Consider the following 27,282-nt stretch of genomic DNA (forward strand, 5'->3'; position numbering starts at 1 on the left):
TTATTAGCTCATGTTAACTAATGAAACCTTATTGTAAAGTGTAACCAACACAACCATAGACATCAACTAAACGCAGCATTAGAAATACTTACATAAAATCAACTGTTACATCAATATTATCAATACGAAAATGATGTGTAAAGCACCTCACATGTGCATTTGAAGTGTTTTGCTTGAGACATTTTACTGCCATTCTACTTTATCACAGAAATGCTTTTTCATTTTCTTTTAATCATAAGTTGTATTTACATAAACGTAATGCAAAGATTTGCCGTTTTAATGGTCAAACATGCAATAGAGATGTACATCTGTTTTTTTTCTAGGTTCATAGAAATGATAATACACTGTATTAAGCAAGAACAACCTGACTAAGTAGATTCAATCCTTTAGTTGGTTGTTTTAAAGCCCTATGCCCAAAAACAATCGAAACAACAAAAAAACTGCACAAAAATCCTTAGACTCCCAAGGCAACTTAGATGCATAATCCTTCCTCCATAATCCTTTCCGTACATAATCCTTCAATCGAAATCCAATACAGAGCATATAAAGCACTCTTCAGACAGTAAGCAGTTCCGATAACAACTGCTGTAGACTACATTATTTTTTATTTTTCCCTCATTAGAGATATATAGTTTCCTGAGTCATAATTATGCGGCACTACTGATTATTATTATACTTTTTTAGGACTGTTTTACAATCCAAAATAAACGGTACAAACGGATGCAAACATACAATGTTTTGTTTGTTGTTTTTGTCTACACTGTGTTTTATCATGTCTACCTAAGCAAACTATACGTTTGAATTAAAATATAGAGGCTAGTAATATACTATATATTAGGGCTGTCAAAAGATTAATCGCGATTAATCGCATCCAAAATAAAAGTTTGTGTTTACATAATATATGTGTGTGTACTCTGTTAATTATTATTTATATATAAATACACACACAAGCAAGTATATATTTAAGAAAAAAATATTATTTTTATATATAAAACATTTATATTTATATATATTATAGATTATATAAATGTATATACAGTATATACATGCAAATATTTCTTAAATATATACATGAATGTGTGTGTATTTATATATAAATAATAATTAACAGCGTACACACACATATATTATGTAAACACAAACTTTTATTTTGGATGCGATTAATCGCGATTAATCTTCTGACAGCCCTACTATATATCCATAAGGACTTATAACATTACGCAATGACATTTCATTGTGAGGGACCGGATTTTAATCATACAACATCTTTGGTCAATGGACATCTAAAAAAAAGTGATTCGAATGCGGTGAATATTACTACTGACATACGAAACGAAACAATGACTTCACTAAAAGATCACTTTATGCTCTAGCAATAGTTATGCTAAAGCGTAAAGGGCACAATCCTCAGATGGCGGTGGTGATCTGTGTCAGTCCCAGGTCATTGGAGTCCTCTCGACCATGAAAGGACGACAGCTCCACGGCTAGTCATACAGGTCGACCGTGGCCTCCGTCCCCTTTGGCCTCTGCTGGGCACGTGTGCTCGCGAAGAGTGCTTCTGACCCGACTGATGCCGTGCCCGTCCCCCTTGGCCCGACCCCGGCAGCAGAAGTCCCTGAAGCACCGTTTGAAGTTCTCATCAAGGAAAGCGTACAGGATGGGGTTGAGACTGCTGTTGGTGTATCCGAGCGCCACACAGAAGAAGTAGGCGGCCATGACCGCTGTGGTCTCCGGCACTCCGTGCGCGAGGGCTTTGACCAAGATGAAGATGTGTATGGGCGTCCAGCACACCACAAACACAGCGACCACAACCAGAACCAGGCGGGTGATGCGTCTCAGGTTGCGGTCTTTCTCCCGCGAGCCCGACAGCAGGCGGACGCTCTTAAGGCGCAGGACCATGAGTGTGTAGCAGACTGTGATGATGAGGAGGGGAGCCACAAAGCCGAAGATGAAGACGCAGATCTTCATCAATGTGTCCCAGTAGATGTACGGGTCTGGAAACTGCAGAGCACACTCTGTAGTGCCTGCGGAGGAAATATAACAACACTGGTTAATTATTAATCAGAAGTGAGGGCGGGTTAATCACGCGTGCTATAATAAAATCATGGTGGAAAGGAACAACAAATACATTAGGATCGAGAACTGACAGTCCCATCATTTACTAGAAGATATTTTCCGGACTTGTTTTTGGTATCACATCAACAAATATTATATTCTTGACTTTTGAATCTTAAAACTGAAAGGTATTCAGTGCCATTCTTCATGGATGTACAAATATAGAAATTATGATTTGTGTTGATCATTAATTTCATGTTATGGCCAATAACCAATAATCCACCAATATTATAATTCTATATACTATTTTGTTTTAATAAATACAAAATAAAACTTTTCAAAATTAAAAATCATGTACAAAATGAAATTAAATATGTACATTTAAGCATCACAACATTATATTGTGTGGAAATATTCATTTTGAGGTTCGCTAAAGATAACTTTTAACAGTGTTATTAAATTATCTGTGTTTTTAAAGATTGACATTAAAGGGTTAGTTCACCCAAAAATTTAATTTTGTCACTTATTCCTCACCCTCATGCCGTTCCACACCCGTATAGGCGTGTTCACACCGGGACGATTTTCGCGCGCGTTTATCGCCGACGTTCAACGCCTCGTGACTAAACAAAGGGCGCCAATGTGAGAATGCACACCGACGCGCAAAACGGCAGACGTAAAAGCGTCATTTAAAAAAAAAAAACGCCTCGGGTTTGTTTTTTTATTTTTGACGCGGCGCGTTAAAACCTGGCCGACCAATGAGATCAGCGCTTTTGTTCACGTGCCTGGAGCTGCTGAAGTTACAATAAAACACGACTTGGTGGCGCTCAAGCACAAAACTGTCTTGCCGAGCACACATCGATACGATGAAGAAGTAGTAAGTAGACAAAGAAGAAGATGAGCTGTTAATGCTGCTTGTCAGTTAGCAAAAAGTGTGAATGGTTTTGGCCATAGACATAATATGTCTGTGGTTTTGGCAAGCATGTAAATACTGTCTCTCTTCTTCTTCTGCGTGACAAGCGAGTGTCAGAAGCGTAAAGTGCCGCAGCACCACCTTGTGTACCGGGAGCGTAAACATAACGAAAAACACTGGCGATAAGCGTGTGCGATATTCGTCCCGGTGTGTACAGGCCTTAAGACCTCCGTTCATCACGGAACGCAGATTAAGATATTTGTGTTGAAATCCGAAGGTCTCGAATTAGTGTTGAATCATGATTCGGATCGCGTGTCAAACCGACAAACTGCTGAAATCACGTGACTTTGGCGCTCCGAGCCGCTGATTTAATACGCTCCGAAGCTTCATGCAGCAGTGTTTATAATCAGCCATCAATATATAAGTCGTTATTTTGGTTTTTTTTGGCACACCAAAAATATTCTCCTCGCTTTATAATATTAAAGGGTTAGTTCACCCAAAAATGAAAATTCTGTCATTAATTACTTACCTTCATGTCGTTCGACACCCATAAGACCTCCGTTCATCTTCGGAAAACAAATGAAAATATTTTAGTTGAAATCTGATGGCTCAGAAAGGCCGCCATTGGCACAATGCACTGTTCACTCTCAAGACCCTTAAAAGGTACTAAAGACGTCGTAACAAAGTCCATCTCACTACAGTGGTTCTACAATAACTTTTTAAAGCGACGAGAATAGCTTTTGTGCGCAAAAAAACCCTAAATATCATCATGAAGCTTCGAAGCGTTATGAATCAGTGAGTCGAATCATGATTCGGATCTCGTGTCAAACTGACTTTGGTGATCCAAACCGCTGAATCGACTCACTGATTCATAACGCTTCGAAGCTTCATGATGCAGTGTTTTGAAATCGGTCATCACTATATAAGTCGTTATTTAGGTTTTTTTGCGCACAAAAACTATTCTCGTCGCTTCATAAAGTTATTGTAGAACCACTGTAGTGAGATGGACTTTGTAACGACGTCTTTAGTACCTTTTATGGGTCTTGGGAGTGTACAGTACATTGTGCCAATGGAGGCCTTACAGAGCCATTGGATTTCAACTAAAATATCTTCATTTGTGTTCCGAAGATGAACGGAGGTCTTACGAGTGTTGAACGACATGAGGGTGAGTAATTAATGACAGAATTTTCATTTTTGGGTGAACTAACCCTTTAATATTGAACCAATGTACTCACATGAACTGATTTAAATATGTTTTTAGTACATTAATGGATCTAGAGAGAGGAAATGTCATTGCTGGCTATGCAGGCCTCACTTAGCCTTCGGATTTCAACACAAATATCTGTGTTCCGTGATGAACTGAGGTCTTACAGGTGTGGAACGCCATGAGGGTGAGGAATAAATTACATCATTTTCATTTTTGGGTGAACTAATCCTTTAAGTCAGTGATAGATGATGAGGGACTAACTAACCCTAAATATCCAATATTGACAGATTCGAATGAAAATAAAAAACACGCAAAGCGATAACTCATATGGTGCCTACACTACTTTTCAAAAGTTTGGAGTCAGAAAGATTTTTATTTTTATTTTATTCTGTTTAAAAGGATACAACTGATCAAAAGTAATTGCGTTATAATGTTCTGAACTTTCTATTCATCCATGAATCCTGAAAAAAAATCATGCATCAAAATGTACACAAAAATATTAAGCAGCACAACTGTTTAACCATTGATAATAATAAGAAATATTTCCAAATCAGCATATTAGAAGGATTTCTGCAGAATCATGTGACACAGAAAACTGGAGTAATGGCTGCTGAAAATTCAGCTTTTCCATCGCAGGAATAAATGACATTTTAAAATACATTAAAATAGAAAGTTATTTTAAATTGTAATAGTATGTCACAACGTTACTGTAATCAAATGTATGCAGCCTGGGTGAGTTGAAACTTTTGAACGGTAGTGTATATATCGTTCCTCCCTACCGTTGTTTGTCTGAGTGCTCCCAAGGACCATTGCAGGAATCCCAGCAGCCGAGGACAACACCCAGATGAGGACGTTGATGAGCTTAGCTTTCATTGGTGTCCGGAAGTCCAGGGCCTTGATGGGGTGGCAGACCGCCACATAGCGGTCCACACTCATCATGGTCAAAGTGAAGATACTAGTGAACATGTTGTAGTAGTCGATGGAGATGAAAACCTTACACACCACCTCACCGAACGGCCAGGAGTTCATGAGGTAATCTGTGCTCTGGAAGGGCATGGTGGTGGTGACCAAGGCATCGGCAACAGCCAGGTTGAAGATGTAGATGTTGGTGGCGGTTTTCATTTTAGTGTATCTGCCGGGAGAATTGGTTAAGTGTCAAAACAAATGAAACACAACCCATCAGTGTGATAAATTCATGCGTGAGATCGTCGTGTACTAATAAAACTGACAGCAAATTCCCAAATGACACTAAACATTTGTCTTTCGGTCGTTTGCCGGTTGTGTAAAGGCATTATATATCATTCACAGGTCAAGCCCATATTTTTTTTTTCTCATTATATCTGCGTGTAACAGCTTGTGTGACGTATTATTCAACAAGCATGAACGGTGCAGGTTTTCTCTCAAATGTTGACTAAAGGAGTCTTTACTGCATCTGAAGTACCATATATATATATATCACTGTCCTGTTTTAGTATCATTTTTATTTGTCTATAATATACAGAATGTGGAGCAGACATATTCAGTAAAGCAGCATTTACTGTGTCATTTTGACTGCATTGTGCGCTCATATTTTCGTCCACCGGGGGGAGCCAACTGCCAAATTCGACTTGAACCCTTGACTAAATGTTTTCCAAAAAATAGATGTTTCGTCCAAACCATCCCATTGGAAACTGTTTATAAATAAAGTCTATCGACAGCTATTAAAAAAATAAGATATCCTCAAAATGAGATGTAGCCCACCCATTTGATAATCAAGGTGCATCTTAGGACAATGATGTTTCTTACCTGATAATGACATACATCACAAGGCAGTTTCCCACCAGTCCGACAACAAACACCACCGAATACACGGCAGCGATGATCGGGATGATAGGGGACATAGTTTCCTGCTCGTTCGTCCAGCTTTCATTCAGGGAATAGTTATAAATGTCCGAGACCGCAGACTGCCATGTGAAGTTGGGTAAACACTTCTCGGGGTGTGATGAGGGGCATTTGTCATCCTTAAAAATCTGCACCACGTTGCCGTCCATCGTCTGTTGATTTGCAAAATAAGATCAAATCGCTGGAAAAGTTCAGTTGCTTTGGGATAAAGATGAGGGTGCAATGACAAACAGAAATGAATAAATAGGCTAGACGTTAACTGACAGCTATTTACAACATCATTATTAAGTATGCATGTTAAAAATAAATATTATACATGCTGATAACTGATACTGTATTGCACTTTCCACCTAAAATGTCTGTTGCACAGTTTGCAAAACACCAAATATAAAAGTCTTACCTTATTACAAACTGCAAACCGCTAACTGAATGTGAAAATCAATCCCAAGATTTTAAAACAACAATGATGTCTGTGCGCAATGCGTTGGTTTCTTTAGCCCGCTCCTATTCAATTGATGACTGACTGCCACCTTACGAGCAGCTGCCTCTGCGCGCGTCCCGCATGACATCAGATCTCATGTGACCGTCTCCATCGGCAACTCTTCGCCTATACTGGCGGAAATAAAGTTGTCTTCAAAATGTCTTACGAGTCTGAAAGCATAAGACAATGCTATCGTTGAAATAGTTTTAGTGTTTCGTGAGATGGCGCGCGCCAAACTTCATGTGTGGAGACATTTTACGCGCGCACTGTCGCGTGAGAACTCAACAGATAGACAGCAGTGAAGCTCTCAGAGTGTGTGAACACTAGTAAAGCCACTGAAGCTCTCAGGGTGTGTGGACACTAGCCTACCTTTTATTCAAAGAGACATGTAAGATGGGGGAAACCGCATTAGTTTGGTCAAAGAAGGATGTGCGTAATTGTGAGGGCTTGAGACGGATTAACGAGCGATGGCGTGTGTGTAGTTTTCTGAAATGAAAGTCCATCTGTCTTGATGTTTTTTTTTTTTTTTTTGTAAGTACAATATAAATTCACGCGCCTGTTCCATTTGCTGTTTGAATGGTTTCTGGGTTAAATGGATAGGCCATGATTCAAAAACTAAATATTGTCTAACAATATAAATCATTACTATCAATTTAACACTTGCTGAATAAGAGAAAAAAAAGACAGACATAAAAATTTTAATGGTGGTGTAGCCTATATTGTTACAAAAAATGCTGTTCTTTAAAACTGTCTATTCATCAAGAAATCCTGAAAAAATAACCATAGGTTATACAAAATATTAAGCAGCACGACTGTTTCCAACATTAATAATAACTGAGAATCAAATCAGCATATTAGAATGATTTCTGAAGGACACTGAAGATTGGAGTAATGATGCTGAAAATTCAGCTTTGCATCACTGAAATAAATTATATTTTAGAGTATATTAAAATAGAAAACCATTATTTTAAATTGTAATAATATTTCACAATATTACAGTTTTTTTCTGTATTTCGATCAAATAAAATTCCATAGATGGAGCATAAGATACTTCTTTAAAAACATAAAAAATAGTCATGTTTCCAAATTTTTGACCAGTACCGTATATTTTGCTTATTGCCATGTTTATTTCAACATGCAGAAAAATTGCATTAAAGTCTCGTCAAGCCTATGGGTTTTTAAAACTTTTTCATTACTTTAGAAATAATTGGCCTACTATGATAATACTGTAACAAAATATTGTGTATAGGCCTATAATTCATTTATACCCACAAAATGATGTTCAATATTATTATTATAAAAAAAGCTTCTATTTGAATAATTTAAAAAAGTCATGTTACAAATTGTAATAGAGATCATTTTGATTCAGACTAGTGTCCAAAATTGCATACAGTATAGGCTATTGTAATTATTTTGAATGTATTACTTTAGGACTATTAAAGAGTGTGTTCTATATATTGCTGTGTCCGTGTGTTGTGATTAGCATAATTTTGAGATGACAACATGACATTTTACTTGGATATATACACTCGGTTGTACAGCGGAAGGTACCACCAAGCTCTCCAAAAATTCGAAGTCGAAGCTCTCCAAAAATTCCCAGTTTACAAGTAGTAATTACGAGTTCTACAAGGATGTGAACGTTTTTTTACAAGTTGGAATCTCGTAATTACGGTATAACCTCATTTCACCAAGTGCAGCATGTGGATCAACATTTTTGTTGACCCTGGAGTGGAGCAACATATCAATTAAATCTCAGATTTGAGGGACAAGTTTACAGTTTATTTCAAGTTTAGGCTTTAAAAAAAGTGCTTTACATCATTTCCCTGTCATTTTAGGGCAAGTTATGGATGGACTAGGTTTAGGGGGTTTAAATATGTTGACTCAGGAATGCATCTAACAGCAAAATCAGGACGTGCTGGCGTGAACGCACCTCAACACTATCAACGGGAAAATGAATCTACAGCAGTCAGGTGGTACAGTAGTCATATGTCATATGTCATAAGTCATATGGTACAAGTCCAAGCTTTCAGAAAATTCAGAGTTTACAAGTTGAAATTACGAGTTCTACAAGGATGTGAACGCTTTTTACAAGTCGGAATCTCGTAATTATGATAATTCCAACATGCCGTGAATACACCACAGGGCCGTGCAGAGAGTTCGTCAGGGGCAGGGGCTCAAATGTAAAAAAGGGGCAATATATAAATATAAATATATATATATACCCTGTTCGGGCGAACCAGCCTCTTACTGTACCTGTACTTGACAATATAGTTGAATCTAATCTAATCTAATACACACACACACATATATATATATATATATATATATATATATATATATATATATATATATATATATATATATATATATATATATATATATATATATATATATATATATATATATATATATATATATATATATATATATATATATATATATGTGTGTATGTATATAAATCCGTATGCTCATCAAGCCTGCATTTATTTAATTAAAAATACAGAAAAAACAGTAGCCTAATATTGTGAAATATTATTACATTGTGTTCTTTTTAACTTTTTATTAATTAAAGAATCTTGAAAAGAGTATCACAGTTTCCATTATTGACATTAAATCCTCATATTAGAATGATTTCTGAATGATCATGTGACACTGAAGAGTGGAGTAATGATGCTGGAAATCCAGCTGTGATCACAGGAATAAATTATATTTAAAATTATTTTAAAATAGAAAACCATTATTTTTATATATTTCGCAATATTGCTGTTTTTTATCAAATAAATGCAGGCTTGATGAACATAAGAGACTTCTTTCATAATGCTACATAATATTAAAAAATAGTAATCAGTCCTTTCATGTAACCATTTCGCCAGCCTACACTTCGCTTAATAGGCCTGTAGGAGCCGGTGGCACTTGGGTTTTGTTTTGATAGTTTCATGAAATAGTAAACGGTGTATCAATATAGGCTACATAAGTACAAGTGAATTTAACACTACTTACCATTAATGCGACGTTTGCTGCTGTGGTTTTGTGCAGGGATTTGTTCGTTGTCTGTTAAAATCCATTTTGTCAGTGATGCAATTTATAAAATGAGACAAACCGCAGGAAATCGTTCCACAAACGTTAGTTCGTCTGTCCATGTATTTTTCAACCGATTTATGAATAAGAACAGAAAATTACCGTTTCACATCGCCCAATGGACTTTGAACTTGCTTTGGCAGATCACGATTGATTGTTGTATAGCCTATACATGACAAACGGGCATTGGTGAATTGTGTAATACTTTAAAATATATAGCTAAAATATAGATTTGTAATTAAATCAACACATTAGCTCTGATTATGGATGAAAAAAAAAACATTGGCTTACTTTTTTCCCGCGAGGCCACACACTCTCTGAAAGGACCATATTTGGCTCGAGAGCCATTTCCGAACAGTGGAAAATCAGCAGTCAATCAAAACGCACGCAACCCATATCAACGCGTTATGGCAACGCCTCAACAGAAATTATCCGACTTTTGAGCCGTTCGTTACTATTGTATACATTGTCATGTTATAATAATCACATTTATTTAGTTTTATTGACCACGATATTGTCCTTGATATTTGCCGAGAGGGGCACTTTTGATTCATTTTGAAAAAGGGCAGGGGCTCGAGCACCCAAAGCCCCCCCCTCTGCACGTGCCTGATACACCAAGTTGTCATGTGACCCACAGCAACAGCTATTCAAGCAGTGTTTTATGAATACTGTGAATTCAGACATACTACTCTTTCACATACTGATTTTTACCTACTAGATAGTTGGCAAGTATGCTTATTTGGATGCAGTTGGTGTTTGAGAGGATGTGTTGTTTATTTGGTAATTAGTTCATCCATTTTCATTAGTTTCAGACACATTTGCAAATCTGAAATGAACATTAATGGCGTCACCATTCCACAAACAGCGTGATCAGCCCCTATCACGTGATTTCTCGCCTGCCTTCACGCCCCACCAAATACAACATGTTCCTGAATCAACATTGTTGATCCTGGAACATTTCCATTAACCAATCAGATTTGAGGAACAAGTTTACGGTTTGTCAAGTTTTGGCTTACAACCAGGGTTAGTTAGGTGCTTCTATATCAGTGTTATTCAGCTATCATTTCCCTCCGATTTTAGGTTAGGGTTAGGTTTAGGGTAGTGAGTTAGTTAGGGCTACATTTTCAGACAGGAATGTTGTTCCAGTCTTACTTGGCAAAATGATGAGAAGAGACAAAAGAGATGCTGCCTACCTTGTTGCTGCTGGACAGTGTCATTTTAGAAAAATGGGTGATTTATACTGATTTTTTTTAACTCAGTGTCCTCAGTGGTGGTGTGTTTATCATAAGTAGTAGCCTACTTTTACATTTTCCAAAATAGGCCATCTTATTAACAACTAAATAAAATGCTCCAGGCCTAAGGTTGAAAAGTTCAGAAGAACCGAGAGACTAATGCAGGCTTATTATGCAATATCACTTTATTATTCTGTCGCTATTAAATATTTGTCTATTCTAGATGGCAATTTTAGAAACAAAAATGGAACGAAACGGAAAAAGAAAGTGGACTCAGCCCCAAATGTGCTTGTTTTTTTCTCCTTTGAAAACAGAATAGGCCTATATGACTGAGGGTCGGCCACAGCAAGAGCTCTAATGGCATTCTTTAATGTTACTTACTCTTCAATATTGATTTTACTCATCTAACCATATTGTCATACCAGTAATGGACACAATAAACATCTAGTTCATCAGCATGACATTCTGTGAACGCAGATTCTTGTTGATTTTTTTCTAGGCAAAAGTAGGTGTACTTCACATGTTGCTAAGAGACACAGGTAGGTGTTGTTTGTGTGGTATGTTTCCCCACAGTGCTTATGCTTCATAACCTCAGGAAAAAGGGCTTATAGATAATTACAGCTCCATCAGACATCACAAAATCCCACTGAAGGACACAGCTGTGTGAAGGGAAACATTATTTGAATCAGTTATTTTATTTAGTCTTTGTATTAACGCTGTTTTTTTCTCTCTCTCGATCTACACACATTCAAATGTACAAACCACCGTTTATTGGATGTATAGTGTTTCTATTTTTGTGAGCAGTCCTCTGCCTACATTATTATTGTGGCAGCTAAAACCCATATACTGTAAGACAACCTTAAATGGTTAGTTCATCTAACACGGACAATTCTGCTATTTACTCACCCTGTCATTTTGTACTAAACTCAATGCTGTTATTATTTTTTTTTGCCAGCTTCAGGAGATTGCTGGATTTAGTAATCACAGAATTGATTTGATGATTATTTTGGTACTTAAAGGGACAGTTTACCCAAAAATGAAAATTATCCCACGATTTCCTCACCCTCAAGTCATCCTAGGTGTATATGACTTTCTTTTTTCAGACGAATACAATCGGAGTAATATTAAAAAATGTCCTGGCTCTTCCAAGCTTTATAATGGCAGCCCAAAAAAGTGTATCCATCCATTATAAAAGTAATCCACACGGCTCTAATAAAGGCCTTCTGAAGCGAATCGATGGGGTTGTGTAAAATATCCATATTTAAAACTGTATAAAGTAAGCCGTCCGTATTCAACTTACACAGAAATGCCTCTCGCAGTTCAAACGCTTATGCTATATCTGACATTATACATTACGCCAGTTACGCTTTATTCATAAGCTGAGTATGGAAGACGGTCTGCCGGAAGCTACACTCTAAAAAATGCTGGGTTGAAAATGGACAAACCCAGCAATTGGGTTGTTTTAAGCAAACATTTAACCCAACTGCTGGGTTAAAACCAAGCGGCAACCTCCCGCAGTTTCTCTTGAAGTCAATACGGAAGTGACTGAAACTGCAATTCATCGACTGGCCACTAGAGACAGGCTCCAGAAGGAGCAGAATCTCATTGAGCCCCATGTTAAAATGCCCAAATTTACAGCAGAAAAAAACATGTTTACAGCCTGGGACAAATTGTGGTTTTGGTCTATACGGCTCATTTTGCCCTTCATGACGACTGTGAGGGGGGTGAATTTTTGAATTACTCATTCGTTTACATTATATAAAGCCTTAAAGTTCTGCATAATTAAGGGCATGGCCACTTTGATTGACAGGTGGATAGCCGTTTGTCTGCTGTCTGTTAGTCATTACGTCACCTCAGCTCCGCCCACGTCCCGCCTCTTTGGCCATTTTCTGTTATCCGGGAGTGACACGCTGCTACTAACTTAGTTACTTTTTATGGAAAGTAATGCGTTACATTACTTATGTGTGACTTTTTCTCACCTGGGCTGGGCTTGCTTGTTTTTTTTATTTTTGGCAAATGTAAAGGCACTTTCACACCAAAAGTGAATGAATAAGCCTCAGGCTGAAGCAAATTCACGCCTGTTAAAAAACCTTTCAGAAAAACAACTTCTTCCCTCAGGAAGACGCTTTAGAGTCCCCAAGTGCAGGCTCAATCGCTTTAAGAACTCCTTTATCCCCCTGTCCATCAAAGCCCTAAATGACAAGTCAGCCAAAGGTCTTTTTTTTCTTTCTCACTTGAATTTTAAATTTTGTCATTATGATTTTTATAGGTGTGTAGTACGAAGGCCAGTGTGCAATTGGTTGGTTGATGGTAGTCTGTGTATGTATTGCAGGTATTGTGTGTGTGTGTGTGTGTGTGTGTGTGCGCGCGTGTGTATGGGGTGATAGCCGCGTATACTATGTATTATCTTGTATTTAAACAGCAGACAATGTACTGTATGTGTCCAATACAAATTTCCTTCGGGACAATAAAAGTCTATCTTACCTTATCTTAGAATAGGATGCAGGAGAAGAAAGTTTAAACACGCTTACTTGAGCAATACAAAAATGAAACACAAATGTGATGTTTATCTTAAGTCATTTTTGTTTATTAGTATGGTTGAAGTGGATCATTGAAGGTCGCAAGTAAAGACATTGGATAATAAAGTGTAAAGTGAGATTAAATACATGAAGTATATTTCCATCATGTTCCGCAGCGCACACAATGCCTGTGCACTTATGATTTCTCTTATGAGAACAGGAGAGCTGTCAGTCAATACATGGAAAACCAAAGTAAGTAACTTGCGTTAGCCTACTTATTTGAAAAAGTAACTGTTGTATTTTAAAAGTAATGCATTACTTGACTAGTTACTTAACTCAAGTTACTTGTAATGCGTTACCCCCAACACTGGTCATATACACATAGGATGCTGAACTATCCCTTTAAATAAAATAAAATAAAAAAAATATGCAAAAACAAAACAAGAAAAGAAGCCAAATAAAATAAAATAAAATATATAGAAAAAATAAAAAGCAACATTAAATAGTATTAAATGACAAAAACAATCAAATACAAAACATAAATGCTAAATTTTTTGCATACTAAACAAATAAACAATAAAAGTAAAAAAAAAACAAGCAAACAAACAAACCAAACATACCAACAAAGAAAAAGAAAAAAGAAAAGACTTGAAAAAAAAAGCTAATCAACACCAAGCAATACTAGATCTACAGTTGTGGTCAGAATTATTGGCACCCCATGTAAATATGATCACAGATGGCTGTAAAAATAAATCTGCATCGTTTATCCTTTTGATCTATCATTCAAAAAATTTGCAAAAACTTAACCTTTCATTGAAGTAAACGAATGGAAAGTCAGGGGGAAATCACATTATGAAATACATGTTTTTCTCCAAAACACATTGGCCACAATTATTGGCACCCCTAGAATTTTTTATGAGTAAAATATCTCTTTATAATATCTCTAAAATATCTTTTTATGAAGTATATTCCCATTAAGATTTAAATGTTTTTAGCACACCAGGGTGAAACATAAAATTGTTATGACGTCTTGTTCCAGAGGAGTATAAATATGAGGAAACACAAAGGCCAAATTCCCTTAATCATCCATCACAATGAGTAAAACCACAGAATATAGTTCTGATGTGCAGCAAAAGATTGTTGAGCTTCACAAAATGGAAAGTGGCTGTAAGAAAATAGCTAAAGCATTGAAAATTCCCATTTCCACCATCAGGGCAATAATTAGGAAGTTCCAATCAACTAAAGATGTTACGAATATGCCTGGAAGAGGACGTGTGTCTGTATCGTCCTAATGCACGGCGAGGAGGAGAGATTGAGTGGACAAAGACTCCAAGGATCACAGATGGAGAATTGCAGAGATTAGTTGAGTCTTGGGGTTATAAAGCACCAAAAAACAACAGCAACCCCAACATCACCACATGTTGTTTGGGAGGGATTCAAGAAAAATCCTCCTGGCTCATCCAAAAACAAACTCCAGCATATTCAGAGATGACTGGAACTTCAAAAGGGACCGGATCCTATGGTCAGATGAAACTATAAAAAGAGCTTTTTTGGCAGAAAACCCACCAGCAAACAGGGATAAAAAGTACCCCTTGCCCCACGGTTAAATATACCGCTGGATCTTTAATGCTGTGGGCCTATTTTTTTGCTGGAGGTCCTGGACATCTTGTTCAGATTCATGGTATTATGGATTCTAGCAAATACCAACAGATAAAAAATGAAATCCTGACGGCTTATGCTGGAAATCTTATAATGGGCCGTGATTGGATCTTCCATCAGAACAATGATCCAAAACAAACATCAAAATCAACACAAAAATGTGTCACTGAGCACAAAATGAAGCTTCTGCCATGACCATCCCAGTCCCCTGACCTGAACCCTACAGAAAATGAGTGGCTGAACTGAAGAGAAGAAGCACCAACATGGATCTGGGAATCTGGAGAGATTCTGTATGGAGGAATGGTCTCTGATCTCATGTCAGGTGTTCTCCAAACTCATCAGGCATTGTAGGAGAAAACTCAGAGCTGTCATCTTGGCAAAGGGAGATTGCAAAAAGTATTTTAAAAAGGGTGCCAATAATTATGGCTAATGTGTTTTGGAGAAAAGCATTTATTTCTTAATGTGATTTCCCCCCACTTTCAATTCTTTTACTTCAATGAAAGACAAACAATACAGATTTATTTTTACAGCCATCTTTGATTTATAGTTTACTAACCATGAATGAATGTTTGAATGCACACAATAACATATTTTCCATACAACAGTTTATGGCGACCATTATAGCTGACAAAAGCAAAAAAGGACTATACAAGCAGTCCACAACTTGTGTGCCATTCCACATCTTCTGAAGTCCTATGATATGTGTGTGAGGAACAGACCAAAACGTAAATCGTAAATCATCTTCTCCTGCTGCTCTCATTTCAAATATGATATATATGATGCGAGACTGACATCATGACATTTGTTTGATTGAGGATTGAAGAACCAATGGCATACGTTCAACCGCTGTCATGTACAATAACAGCAAAGGTTTGGAAATTGGACAGATTATCCAACAATAAAAAACACACATTTTTGTTCAGAAGTAAAAAGGATGGAGAGTAATGACCTGACCAATTTTATGTGTGTGTCTTTTCAAACTGCTGGTGTGTATAATTTAAAAAAAGAAAGAAAGAAAGACAAGTACAAAAAGCTAACTGATGAATTCAACTAGTTATATGTTAGAAAGGAATAAAAAAAAAAAGAAAGAAAAAAAGACATTTACAAAAAGCTAACTGATGGATTCAACTAGTTATATGTTAGAAAGGAATAAAAAAAGAAAAAAAAGAAAGAAAGACAAGTACAAAAAGCTAACTGATGAATTCAACTAGTTATATGTTAGAAAGGAATAAAAAAAAAAAAGAAAGAAAGAAAGACATTTACAAAAAGCTAACTGATGAATTCAACTAGTTATATGTTAGAAAGGAATAAAAAAAAAAAGAAAGAAAGAAAGACATTTACAAAAAGCTAACTGATGGATTCAACTAGTTATATGTTAGAAATGAATAAAAGGGAAAATGTAACTGGGAGCATTTCTATTTCAAGGTAAATCAAGTCAAGGACAAGAAAAAAAATCTCCATCAGAGTCACATGAATCTTTTTTATGATATAGTCTTTTAAAAGCTCAGCAGTTGAAGTTCACTGTTGAAGAAGAACTGATCGCTTCCAAACAAATATGTTTACATGTATGCTGTGCTTTTTTTTTTTTTATTATAATTTCTCAGATGTGTGGCATGAAGGGTAAGTGAGAATCACCTGCTGAAACTGACCAGAAAGAAAACGCATGCAGAGAACAGTTGAATGTTTTTTCTCTTTTGCATTTGAAGAAAAGAGGAAGAGAGGGAGAGAAAGAGAGATGGTGGGATTGTTCTTTCTATTTTTCAGTGTCCTTGAAGAATGAAAGGAGTGTACTGTGCGAAGGCATCAGTTTGTTTAGAAACAGTTTCCATGGAAACCAAAGATTATTTTTTTATATATATATTCACCAAGGTGCAACAGTTCAGAGTGTGCGTGATTTCATTCCAAACTTCAGACCTGCCAGCCATGAAATGGACTATTTGGGCCCTCGGAGATACAAATAAAGTGTTGCAATGGATGGAAGGAACTCAGAGACACAATCCTACACTGTAAAAAATGTTGAAATTTTGAGTTCACTGAAATAAGTTAATACAATGAACATTTGAGAATCTACATCACCCTTTATTCAAATATTATTAAAAGATTTTGTAAGCATATTGCGTAACTGTGTTTTATTTGTAATAATGCAGTGAAACTTCATGATTTATCACAATTTTTTTATTTATTTATGTGGTTCAGATACAATAATATTTTGAGTTTCTATTTATTAAACCAATTTCCTTCATTGTATTAACTAAATTTTTTTTATTTCAATGAACTCAACATTTTAAGGCAACCAGTTTACTTACTTTTTTAAGTTAAACCAACAATATTTTTTTTTACAGTGCAGAGACTTTCTGCATGTGTTGTACCAGAGCAAAATAATGAGAACTAACATCAAGAGCTAATCATAGTAAACTTCTGAGAATAACGGACAGGTTATCAACACTTTCTCTCACACCTAACAGCACTGTAAACCCGAATAAGTTCCCAGAACTCAAACAAATTGAGGCAATCGAATGCCTCAAATTTTTTAAGTTGGATAACTTAAAAGTCACAATTTTCCAGAACTTAAAAGGTTGGACTACCTGCTACTTGTACCTTTTGATAACAGTTAAATTGAAGTGCTCATTTAGCTCAACTCAAATAATTGCAGTTCATATGACTTACAGTTTTCTGTTAAGGCAACTCAATTATTTTCAGTTATTACAACAAAGTTTTGAATATTCACAGAACTTTAAAAAATAAGTACACGACCACACCATTTTATGTTAACAAAACTCAATGTTTATTGCTTTGTGTTGTCATTGCTTTAAGTACACATTAGTCAAATATGTTGAGTTTTTTTACTTAAAAACATGTGACTCAAACTTAAAATGTTGAGGCATTTGAGATCCAGCACAGTTTTAATCAGAAAAGCTGAATAAGTTATAAAATAGATTGTATGTTAAGTACTTTGACCTCCTGTGAGATTTACTCACACACATACATCAAGAATCAGCCTATGAATCTCAACCATGGTGACACGCTTCATGCCGCAATGCATTATGGGAGCCATGGATGAGTTTTGCATGATGCACCCAGAATGCATTGCGGCATGAATCATGTCACCATTGTTGAGATTCATAGGCTGATTATTGATGTATGTGTGTGAGTAAGTCTCGAAGGAGTTAGAAGTGCTTATTGTGTGATGTGTTAAACCGGAGAACAAAACTTATGTACACGTTTTAAAAATCGTTTAGTTTATAGGCTACATTAAACTGATGACAATAAAAATGCAATAAATAAATTTTGTCTTCTACTAACGCATTTCAGTTTGCCCCAATTAAATTGTTTTAATAGGCTATGGTTGTAATTTATTTGTTATGATGGATTTTACTTATTTGGTTAAGCACTTTGAGATTTTATTGTATTTTAGCATGTGCTATATAAAATAAGTTTATTTTTAAATCCTCTCTATTTGAAACAACAGAAATAACAGGACTTCATAATTCTTAGCATGTAATTATTTAATTCTATTAAGTTGTACTTAATTTATGTTTTTAAGTTATGCTTACTTATTCACAAAAAAGTTCTGTTTAATCAAAAAATATTAGTTGAAATTACTCAAAAGGAAGACCATGTTACACCAACTTTAAATAATTAAGTTAGTAGAACTTTTTCTAAAACTTTGAGTATACACTACTTAATCTATTTAATTAATTTGAACATTCGGGTTTACAGTGAGACAGTTTCCAAGAAGATTGATGGATTTACTGGAAGTCCTATAAATCTGTCATCTTATCATAAAGCAAGCGGAAGGTTCAAGATGTAGGCTATTACCAGGCATGCAGTCTGTGCATTACATATCCACAAATAGCCCCATTAGATAGTGTTGTAGTACTCGAGACCGGTCTTGGTCTTGAGACCAGTCTTAAGACCATTTTTGAAGGTCTTGGTCTTGTCTCTGTCTCGACCACATTTGTACTCGGTCTTGTCTCGGTCTCAGACTTAGAGGACTCGGGTTTTTGTTTTAAGACCAGTCAAGACCACAACTGCTGGGATATTAATAAATTGCCAGTGCATTGTCTGATTTATTTATTAACATCATTAATGTGATTGGATGTTAAACGTACTGCTTCAGATGCAATCAATAGCTGTGATTTATTTAGTGTTCCGGTTCAGGGATTGTGTCAAAAATGACACCAAAATGAATGCAAATGCTCACAAAATTCAAGATATTGTTGCAAAAAATTATTTGCATGAGATGTGGATTTTTATATTATAACGTGATATAATTAAGCAATATCACAAGAGCTGTTTTCACAAATTTGAGCATGACTGCAAACATTAAATAAATAAAATGTTAAAAAAAAATCTCAACATTATTTATGCATTTGTAATTTACAAATTCAGATGCATGTTCTGTACCACCACCAGTGCAAAGATGAATTTTTTTGTTAAAGGTCCCGTTTTTCCTGTTTTTTTGAAGCTTTGATTGTGTTTACAGTGTGCAATATAACATGTGTTCATGTTTCGCGTGTAAAAAAACCCAGTATTTTTCACACAATTTACTTATCTGTATACCGCTGTTTTCACTGTCCTAAAAACGGCTTGAGGTTCCCCTTCGAGGGAACTCGCACTGCGTCGTCGAGTGACGACACTCTGGGGAACGCCCACAGCGTTACGCATCTGAAGTATGAATGAAATCAAGCCAATCTGATTGGTGGTGCGTCGTGACGTAGTAGATGACGGCATACCCGGAAGATACAAAAAGGAAGCTGATGCAAACACACACTAGCTTTTTTGCTCTTCAGCGAAGCGCTATATGTGAAATTGTCTGTCTATTTGGTGTTGTTTTGTCACAAATATTGTATCCAAGATGGCTAGGGAGCAACAGTTCACGAGGTGTGTGCACCCGTGTCCGCGATTCATTTCGGGCACGGACACACACCTTTTGTGTGTGCAATGCCTGGGCGTGCAGCACACTAGGGCGGCTCTCGAGGGAGCCGCCTGTAGCGAGTGTGAAAAGCTGCCGCTCAAGGTATTGCGCTCACGGCTGGCCGTGTTCAATGAGACCGGCCAAGCCCGCGAGCCCCAGGGTTCTGGGCCCGCTGTTGCTGAGGCACAGCGGCGCCGTAGATCATGGGGCTCGCAGCGGGACCTCGTGACAGGATATGGGACTGCTGAGGCACTTTCCCTATCCTCGTCCGAGGACTCCGATGTTCTCCCGGCCCGTGCGGAAGCCCGCCCGCGATGCGGCTTCTTCCCGCGGGGCGGAGAACCCGACGCTTCAGCTATCTGGCTCCGAGGAGTCGGATGTGCTGAGCGTCGAGGCGGGTGCAGTGGAGCCTGAGCCATCGCTTCACGCACCCGCTCCAGAGGAGCTAGTGGAGGTTTTGACCCGCGCCGTGGCCAAGTTAAACATCGATTGGCCACAGGAAGAACCGGAAATCCAGCCGCCCAGTAAGCTGGATGAACGGTTCTTCAGGCGCAGGCCTCAACCTCCACGCCGGGGTCTGCCTTTTTTCCCGGACCTACATAATGAGTTGTGTAGGTCCTGGGATAAACCCTATTCGGCCAGACTCACCAGCCCTCCAGTACTCGACTTTGGTAACGTACTGGGGGCGGCCGAAAAGGGTTATGGGACACTGCCGAGGGTAGAGGAGGCTCTCGCGAGCTACCTCTCTCCCGAGGCCGCTTCGTCCCTGAAGACCCCGGTATTGCCCTCCAAACCAGCGCGGGATACATCAGCGCTGGTAGGGAGGGCATATATGGCGGCTGGGCGGGCTGGTAGTTGCCTGCACACTATGGCGGTGTTGCAGGCCTACCAGGCTGACCTCCTCAAGGAGCTCGACGAGGGCGGGGCCCCGTCTCCGGACGATGTCCTCGAACTAAGGAAGGCCACCGATTTGTCTCTCCGCATCGCCAAGGAGACGGCCTGTTCCATCGGCCACTCCATGGCGGGTATGGTGTGTGTGGAGAGACATTTATGGTAAAACCTGTCGGGGATGAAGGAGAGAGAGAAACACTTTCTCCTAGATTCCCCGGTCTCGCCTTCTGGGCTTTTCGGCGGCGCCGTTAACACCGTCGTCTAGAGGTTCCAGGAGGTGAGAAAGCAGGCGGCCTTCCAACAATATCTCCCTCGTCGATCCAGCTCCTCGGGGAAGGCTGTCTCAAAGGGACAGCCTCGGCCGTCTACTAGCTCCTCGCACCGGCAGGTGCAGAAAGAGAGCGTTGCTTCTCGCGCCCCTCCTGAGGGAGCTTGGCAAAAGAGGCGGCACTCTCGTGGCAAGCCTTCCGAGCCTAAGGTCGATCTGAGGACCGTCCTTCAGGCAAAGAAGGCTGCCACTAAGCGGTCCTAGCTGCGGCTGGATCGCTGAGAGCTGCCCCCCCCCCTCGGGATGGAACGACCGAGGTCGTCTTCCCCCCGGAGCTCTCGGGAGATCAGTGCTGTGTTCCCGCCGTCACAGACGCTTCGGGCCTCACTGATCTCCCGCACACGCGTGCTGTCTTCGCTGCCTCCAACAGGACTTGCGGCTGGACAGCAAACGTGTGCACCCACCGAAAATCATTCCCGACTTCTCCCTGCCGGTCAGCCGCTTCAGGGGATCGAGGCTCGGTTGACACCCGAGGCCAGCCTCGAGAGGCTGGTTCCCTTAGTAGATTATCTTGGCGCATGGACATGCCTTCCGAGTGTATCTACATGGGTCCTGCAGACTGTAGAGCTGGGTTACAGACTACAGTTCGGTTCTCCTCCCCCGAAGTTCAACGGGGTGGTCCGGACTGTGGTCGGCCCAGAGCAGGTTCGGGTTATGGAACAAGAAGTACAGGCCTTGTTAGCCAAGGAAGCCATAGAGCGGGTTCCGTTGGCGAACAGGGACTCCGGGTTCTACAGCCGGTACTTTATAGTTCCCAAGAAGGATGGTGGGTTGCGTCCGATAATAGATCTCAGGCTCCTGAATCGGTCTCTGAGGAGATTCAGGTTCAGGATGCTCACAATTCCAGCCATCGTGAGTCAGATCCAGTCCGAGGACTGGTTCGTCACGATAGATCTAAAGGACGCATACTTCCATATTTCCATCCTTCCAACCCACAGGAAGTTCCTGAGGTTCGCTTTCGGGGGCGAAGTGTACCAATATCGGGTTCTTCCCTTCGGCCTGGCACTCTCCCCTCGCACCTTCACCAAGTGTATGGATGCAGCACTGGCTCCGCTGAGACTCCAGGGCATCCGTATACTAAATTACATCGACGACTGGCTCATACTGGCCAGATCGCGCGAGGTGGTGGTTCGGCATCAAGAGGTCGTTCTGGCCCACATAAGGTGCTTGGGGCTGAGACTCAACACGAAGAAAAGCGTGTTGACGCCCTCCCAGAGGACCACGTTCCTGGGAGTCGTATGGGATTCCACGTCGATGCGGGCACGTATGTCTCCCGCGTGCGTGGAATCCATACTGGCGAAGGTCTCAAGAGTGAAGCCAGGCCGCAGCCTCACTGTGAAGCAGTTCCAGAGACTGCTGGGGCTCATGGCAGCAGCGTCCAACGTGATACCTTTTGGCCCGCTGCATATGAGACCCCTACAGTGGTGGCTGAGGGCCAAGGGGTTTTCCCCGAGGGGAAATCCGTTTCGTATGATCAGGGTAACGCGCAGATGCCTTCGTTCCCTCGTCATATGGCGGAAACCTTGGTTCCTGTCCCAGGGGCCAGTGCTGGGAGCATCATGTTACCGGAGAGCCGTTTCAACAGATGCCTCCCTCACTGGTTGGGGCGCGGTCATGGAAGGCCTGTGGAGAGGTCTGTGGGAGACCCGGCATTCTTCATGGCACATCAACTGCCTGGAGATGCTGGCGGTCTACAAAGCTCTGAGGAGCTTTTACCCGGACCTCCGCGGCCACCATGTCCTGATACGCTCAGACAACACTTCGGTTGTCGCGTATCTCAATCACCAGGGGGGTTTGAGGTCGCGCCCTCTATGCAGACTGGCGCATCAAATCCTCCTGTGGTCCCAGGGGAAGTTATCGTCCCTCAGGGCGATGTACATTCCCGGGGACCAAAATCAGGGAGCAGACATCCTGTCGAGGCAGGGGCTGAGGCCCGGGGAGTCGCGACTCCACCCAGAGGTGGTGGAGGCCATGTGCGAGAGATTCGGCCCAGTGGAAGTGGACTTGTTCGCGTCTCGAGAGACGTCCCACTGTCCACTGTGGTTCTCTCTCAGGCATCCAGCCCCGTTGGGACTGGACGCCATGATGCAGACGTGGCCGAGGCTGCGTCTGCACGCATTTCCCCCGATCGCTCTGCTCCCGGGAGTTCTGGAGCGGGTCCGCCGGGAGGGCATCAGCCTGCTCTTAGTAGCACCCCGGTGGCCCACTCGAGTATGGTTCTCGGACATCATAGCTCTGCTAGACGGCTCTCCGTGGCAGGTTCCTCTGACGAGGGATCTGCTCTCTCAGGCAGGGGGCACAATATTTCACCCCCGGCCAGAGTTGTGGAGCCTCTGGGTCTGGCCCCTGAGGGGGCTCGGTACCTAGAGGCGGGCCTGTCAGCAGAGGTAGTCGAGACCTTACTCAGCTCCGGGGCTCCTTCTACCAGGAGACTGCACAGCCTCAAGTGGAATGTATTTTCCACTTGGTGTAGAGAGCGTGAGGTGGATCCAGTTAACTGCCCAGTGGCTTCAGTGCTGGAGTTCCTCCAAGATCGCTTCTCCGCTGGTCTTACCCCGTCCACCCTGAAGGTGTACGTGGCTGCCCTTCGGGCTTTCCACGCACCTCTAGGTGATGGACCTTTGGGGAAGCACCACCTGGTTGTACAGTTCCTCCGTGGGGCTCGGAGGATGAGGCTGGTAGCTCGCTCCAGAGTCCCAACCTGGGACCTGGCGGTGGTTCTGGAAGGGCTGGCTGAGGCCCCCTTCGAGCCACTGGAGCTGGCTGAGCCTAAGAACCTGACCCTGAAGGTGGCCTTTCTCCTCGCCATTACCTCTCTGAGGAGAGTGGGAGATCTCCAGGCCTTGGAGGTCACGCCAACCTGCCTGGAGTTTGCCCCCGGCGGAGTAAGGGCCATCCTTCACCCTAGACCGGGTTACATTCCCAAGGTTCCATCTCAGGGAGCCCGGTCTCTGGTTCTTCAGGCTTTCCATCCCCCTCCCCACCTGACGGCGGAAGAGGGGAGACTTCATCTGCTCTGCCCGGTCAGAGCTTTGAGTATTTATCTAGAGAAGTCTTCCCATTGGAGAAGGTTTATGCTCCAACAGCAACATTACACACTAACTAAAGTTTGAAAAATGGGATCACGAAGAACAGGACCTTTAATGATTTCATTTGATTGGTATAACAGCTCTATATATAGTGTCTTATACTAATTATGTTTATTGATTAAAAATAAGTAATTTCTCAGGCAATAATGTAGATCTTTATGAATTTAAGAAGTGCTGGTCTGGTCTTGGTCTCAACCCCTCAAAGTCTTGGTCTTGTCTTGGTCTGAACACACATTGGTCTTGATCTCGACTCGGTCTCGGATTAGGTGGTCTTGACTACAACACTACCATTAGAACAAATTTACAACGAAATATTCTATCTGCCCTTTGTCAAATGTTAACCCTTTATTGCATGAATGTTTTGCCAATCATTACTACATTTCCGGGTCTTTAGCGACCCCTATATCTAACACAGATGGATCTCCACCTGCCGTGATAATATAAAACTCTCCTGATATTAGAGTAACAATAAATTACAGAAGAATAAAATAAAGTATATTTTGTTACCTTTTGGAGCTTGGAAGGGTTCAGTTTGAGTGGATGTTTTATACCATCATCACTGTCCTCTCAGAGTTCATTTCCCTGTACATTCAGCATCTGGCTCATATTCACCATCTCAAACAATTTCTCAAGACTATAATTTTCAACATCAATATTTTGATCACTTTCACCAGATCCACCATCAAGTGACAGTGACACTAATATATGACTGCGTTCAGCACTTGCTCTGCAGTAAACCTGAGCCATTTCAAGTTTTGCTGATGATACTTCCTATTCTTTTGTTTTCTGCCTGAAACGTCACTTCATCATTGTGTGTCCGACATTGCCACCTTGTGGAATAAAGGTGTACTGCACTTATTCAGTCATCAAAGATTCAATTATTGTTGTGCAGAAAAAAATATACTTACTCAGGTCATTAGTGACCCTATACAATTTTTACAAAAAAATAATTGGAAAACAGGCATTTTTTTTAAATAATTGTTTTATTTTCTCTTGTTATATTGTTTATAAGGAATTGACTGAGGGATACTAAGAATGTTTTAAAAAACATTACTTTAAAAAATGAATGAGGAAGAGGGTAGTGAATGACATCCTGGGTCACTAAAGACCAGAGTTTAAGGGCTAAAGGGATGTTTTCCAAACCTTACCTTCTTAATTCTGCTGAACACAAACAAAGAAATTTTGAAGAATGTTGCTACAGTTGATAGGCCCCATTGACTTCCATAGTATTTTTTCTATAGACTGTAAAAAAATATGGACGTAGTGTCCGTGACGTCACTCATAGGGTTCAGTTTTGAAGCCTCAAAGGCCCTGTCCCAAATGGCACCCGAAACCCTCACGGTCTTCCTCTGAATCCGCACTTTCACGACGTAACGCCGCTTTGACAGCCGGGAAGAAGTCCGCTGTGTAACCCGCACCAGTGTGGCTCGGCAGAAGTGCGCATCGAGGGCGCATATCGCGCGCGAGCACCCTTCTGAGACCTAAAATGACAAATGGGACACCCTGCGGTCTCGTGGACTTAACAGACACACATGCACGCACGCAGCGGCCATTGAAAGTCCACAAGACCGAAAGTGCACATGAAGTGTGTCATTTGGGACAGGCCAGAAGTTGCTATCTTGGCAGCGCGTCATCGCACGTCACTCCCGGATAAGAAAATGGGCAAAGAGGCGGGACGTGGGCGGAGCTGAGGTGATGTGATGACTAACAGACAGCAGACAAACGGCTATCCACCTGTCACTCAAAGTGGCCACGCCCTTAATTATGCAGAACTTTAAGGCTTTATATAATGTAAACGAATGAGTTATAAACCAACAACAGTCGTCATGAAGGGCAAAATTTGCCGTACTGATCAAAACCACAATTTGTACCAGGCTGTAAACACGTTTTATTCTGCTGTAAAGTTGGACATTTTAACATGAGCTCAATGAGATTCTGCTCCTTCTGGAGCCTGTCCCTAGCGGCCAGTCGATGAATTGCAGTTTAAAGCCCTTTTCGCACAGGATTAGTATTATCTGGGGACCTCTCGTGATTTGTAACAATTGCAGAGAATATCTGTGATCTTAATCCCATCCAAATCGGCCATGAAAAATTCCCCCGCAAATTACCTACCATATTTCGCCAACCACCGAGGTCCTGTGATAATATTAGTCCCGTGCGAATCGCCATCTCTGTGATTTGGCCAGGATTAAGCGGATCGTATATAATTTTTGCAAGGTTTTTGTTTCCTGTGCACATATCTTTATCTTTCACGAAGAATGGAGCTAGGCTGCATATAATGCGCACCGTTATGAATTCCCGTGCGGCCGCGCGGATTATACTTTCACTTTAGAATGAGCACCAATTTGGGAGTAAATTGCTTGAATGGTGTGTTTAATATTATTCTTAATGAAAAACACAAAAACAGACATGTACAATGACAAACTTGCTTAAATGGGCGCTTTTACATTTAGCTTTGAAACTGAATCTTCCGCCGTATATTGTTGTTATTATATTGCTCAGTTCAGTTTTTAATAGTAGCGTCTGTTCTCTAACTGAACTAAATTATTTTTATTACTATAAAACAATCAAAATGATATTGATACGACTGTTTATAATTTCATACAGCAATATCTATAACGAAAAACATTTACAAGTCTTGACATCATATCCGGGAGATAAGTCAGTAAATTCGAGTAAAATCACAGGCTTGACAGCGACATTCTTCAAAATATCTTCTTTTGTGTTCATCAGAAAGAAACTCATACAGGTTTGGAACAACTTGAGGGTGAGTAAATTATGACAATTTAAATTTTTGGGTGAACTATCCCTTTAATTAATCAATATCAAAGGATAAGTACCAATAATTTAAGTCATCTGTGTGTGAAATGACATTTTCCCTTTACAGTGACTCTTCAATAGAAGATTTATTGTTTCCACATAGTATGCTTAGTAATGTTGACGTTCACATCTATAAGTAATGCACTGCTGCATAATGATCGCACACTAGGGATTATTTCCGCTTTATTTCCAGTCTATATATACTTCTAATTTG

At 40.2% G+C, this 27,282-nt stretch overlaps 1 protein-coding gene across 1 annotated transcript; it reads right to left on the minus strand.

The window, feature by feature from the left end:
- Positions 1-1,488: 1,488 nt before the first annotated feature.
- On the minus strand, positions 1,489-6,583 carry oprk1 (opioid receptor, kappa 1; the record flags this gene model as incomplete). Its single annotated transcript, XM_079819664.1, has 4 exons — positions 6,454-6,583; positions 5,958-6,205; positions 4,952-5,304; positions 1,489-2,024 (listed from the first exon to the last, which is right to left on the minus strand). Exons 2-4 carry the CDS (start codon positions 6,200-6,202, stop codon positions 1,489-1,491), a joined length of 1,134 nt encoding a protein of 377 aa, XP_079675790.1. The 5' UTR covers positions 6,203-6,205; positions 6,454-6,583.
- Positions 6,584-27,282: the final 20,699 nt, after the last annotated feature.

Source organism: Gobio gobio (genome assembly GCF_949357685.1).
Source record: "Gobio gobio genome assembly, chromosome: 6".
NCBI lineage: Eukaryota > Metazoa > Chordata > Actinopteri > Cypriniformes > Gobionidae > Gobio > Gobio gobio.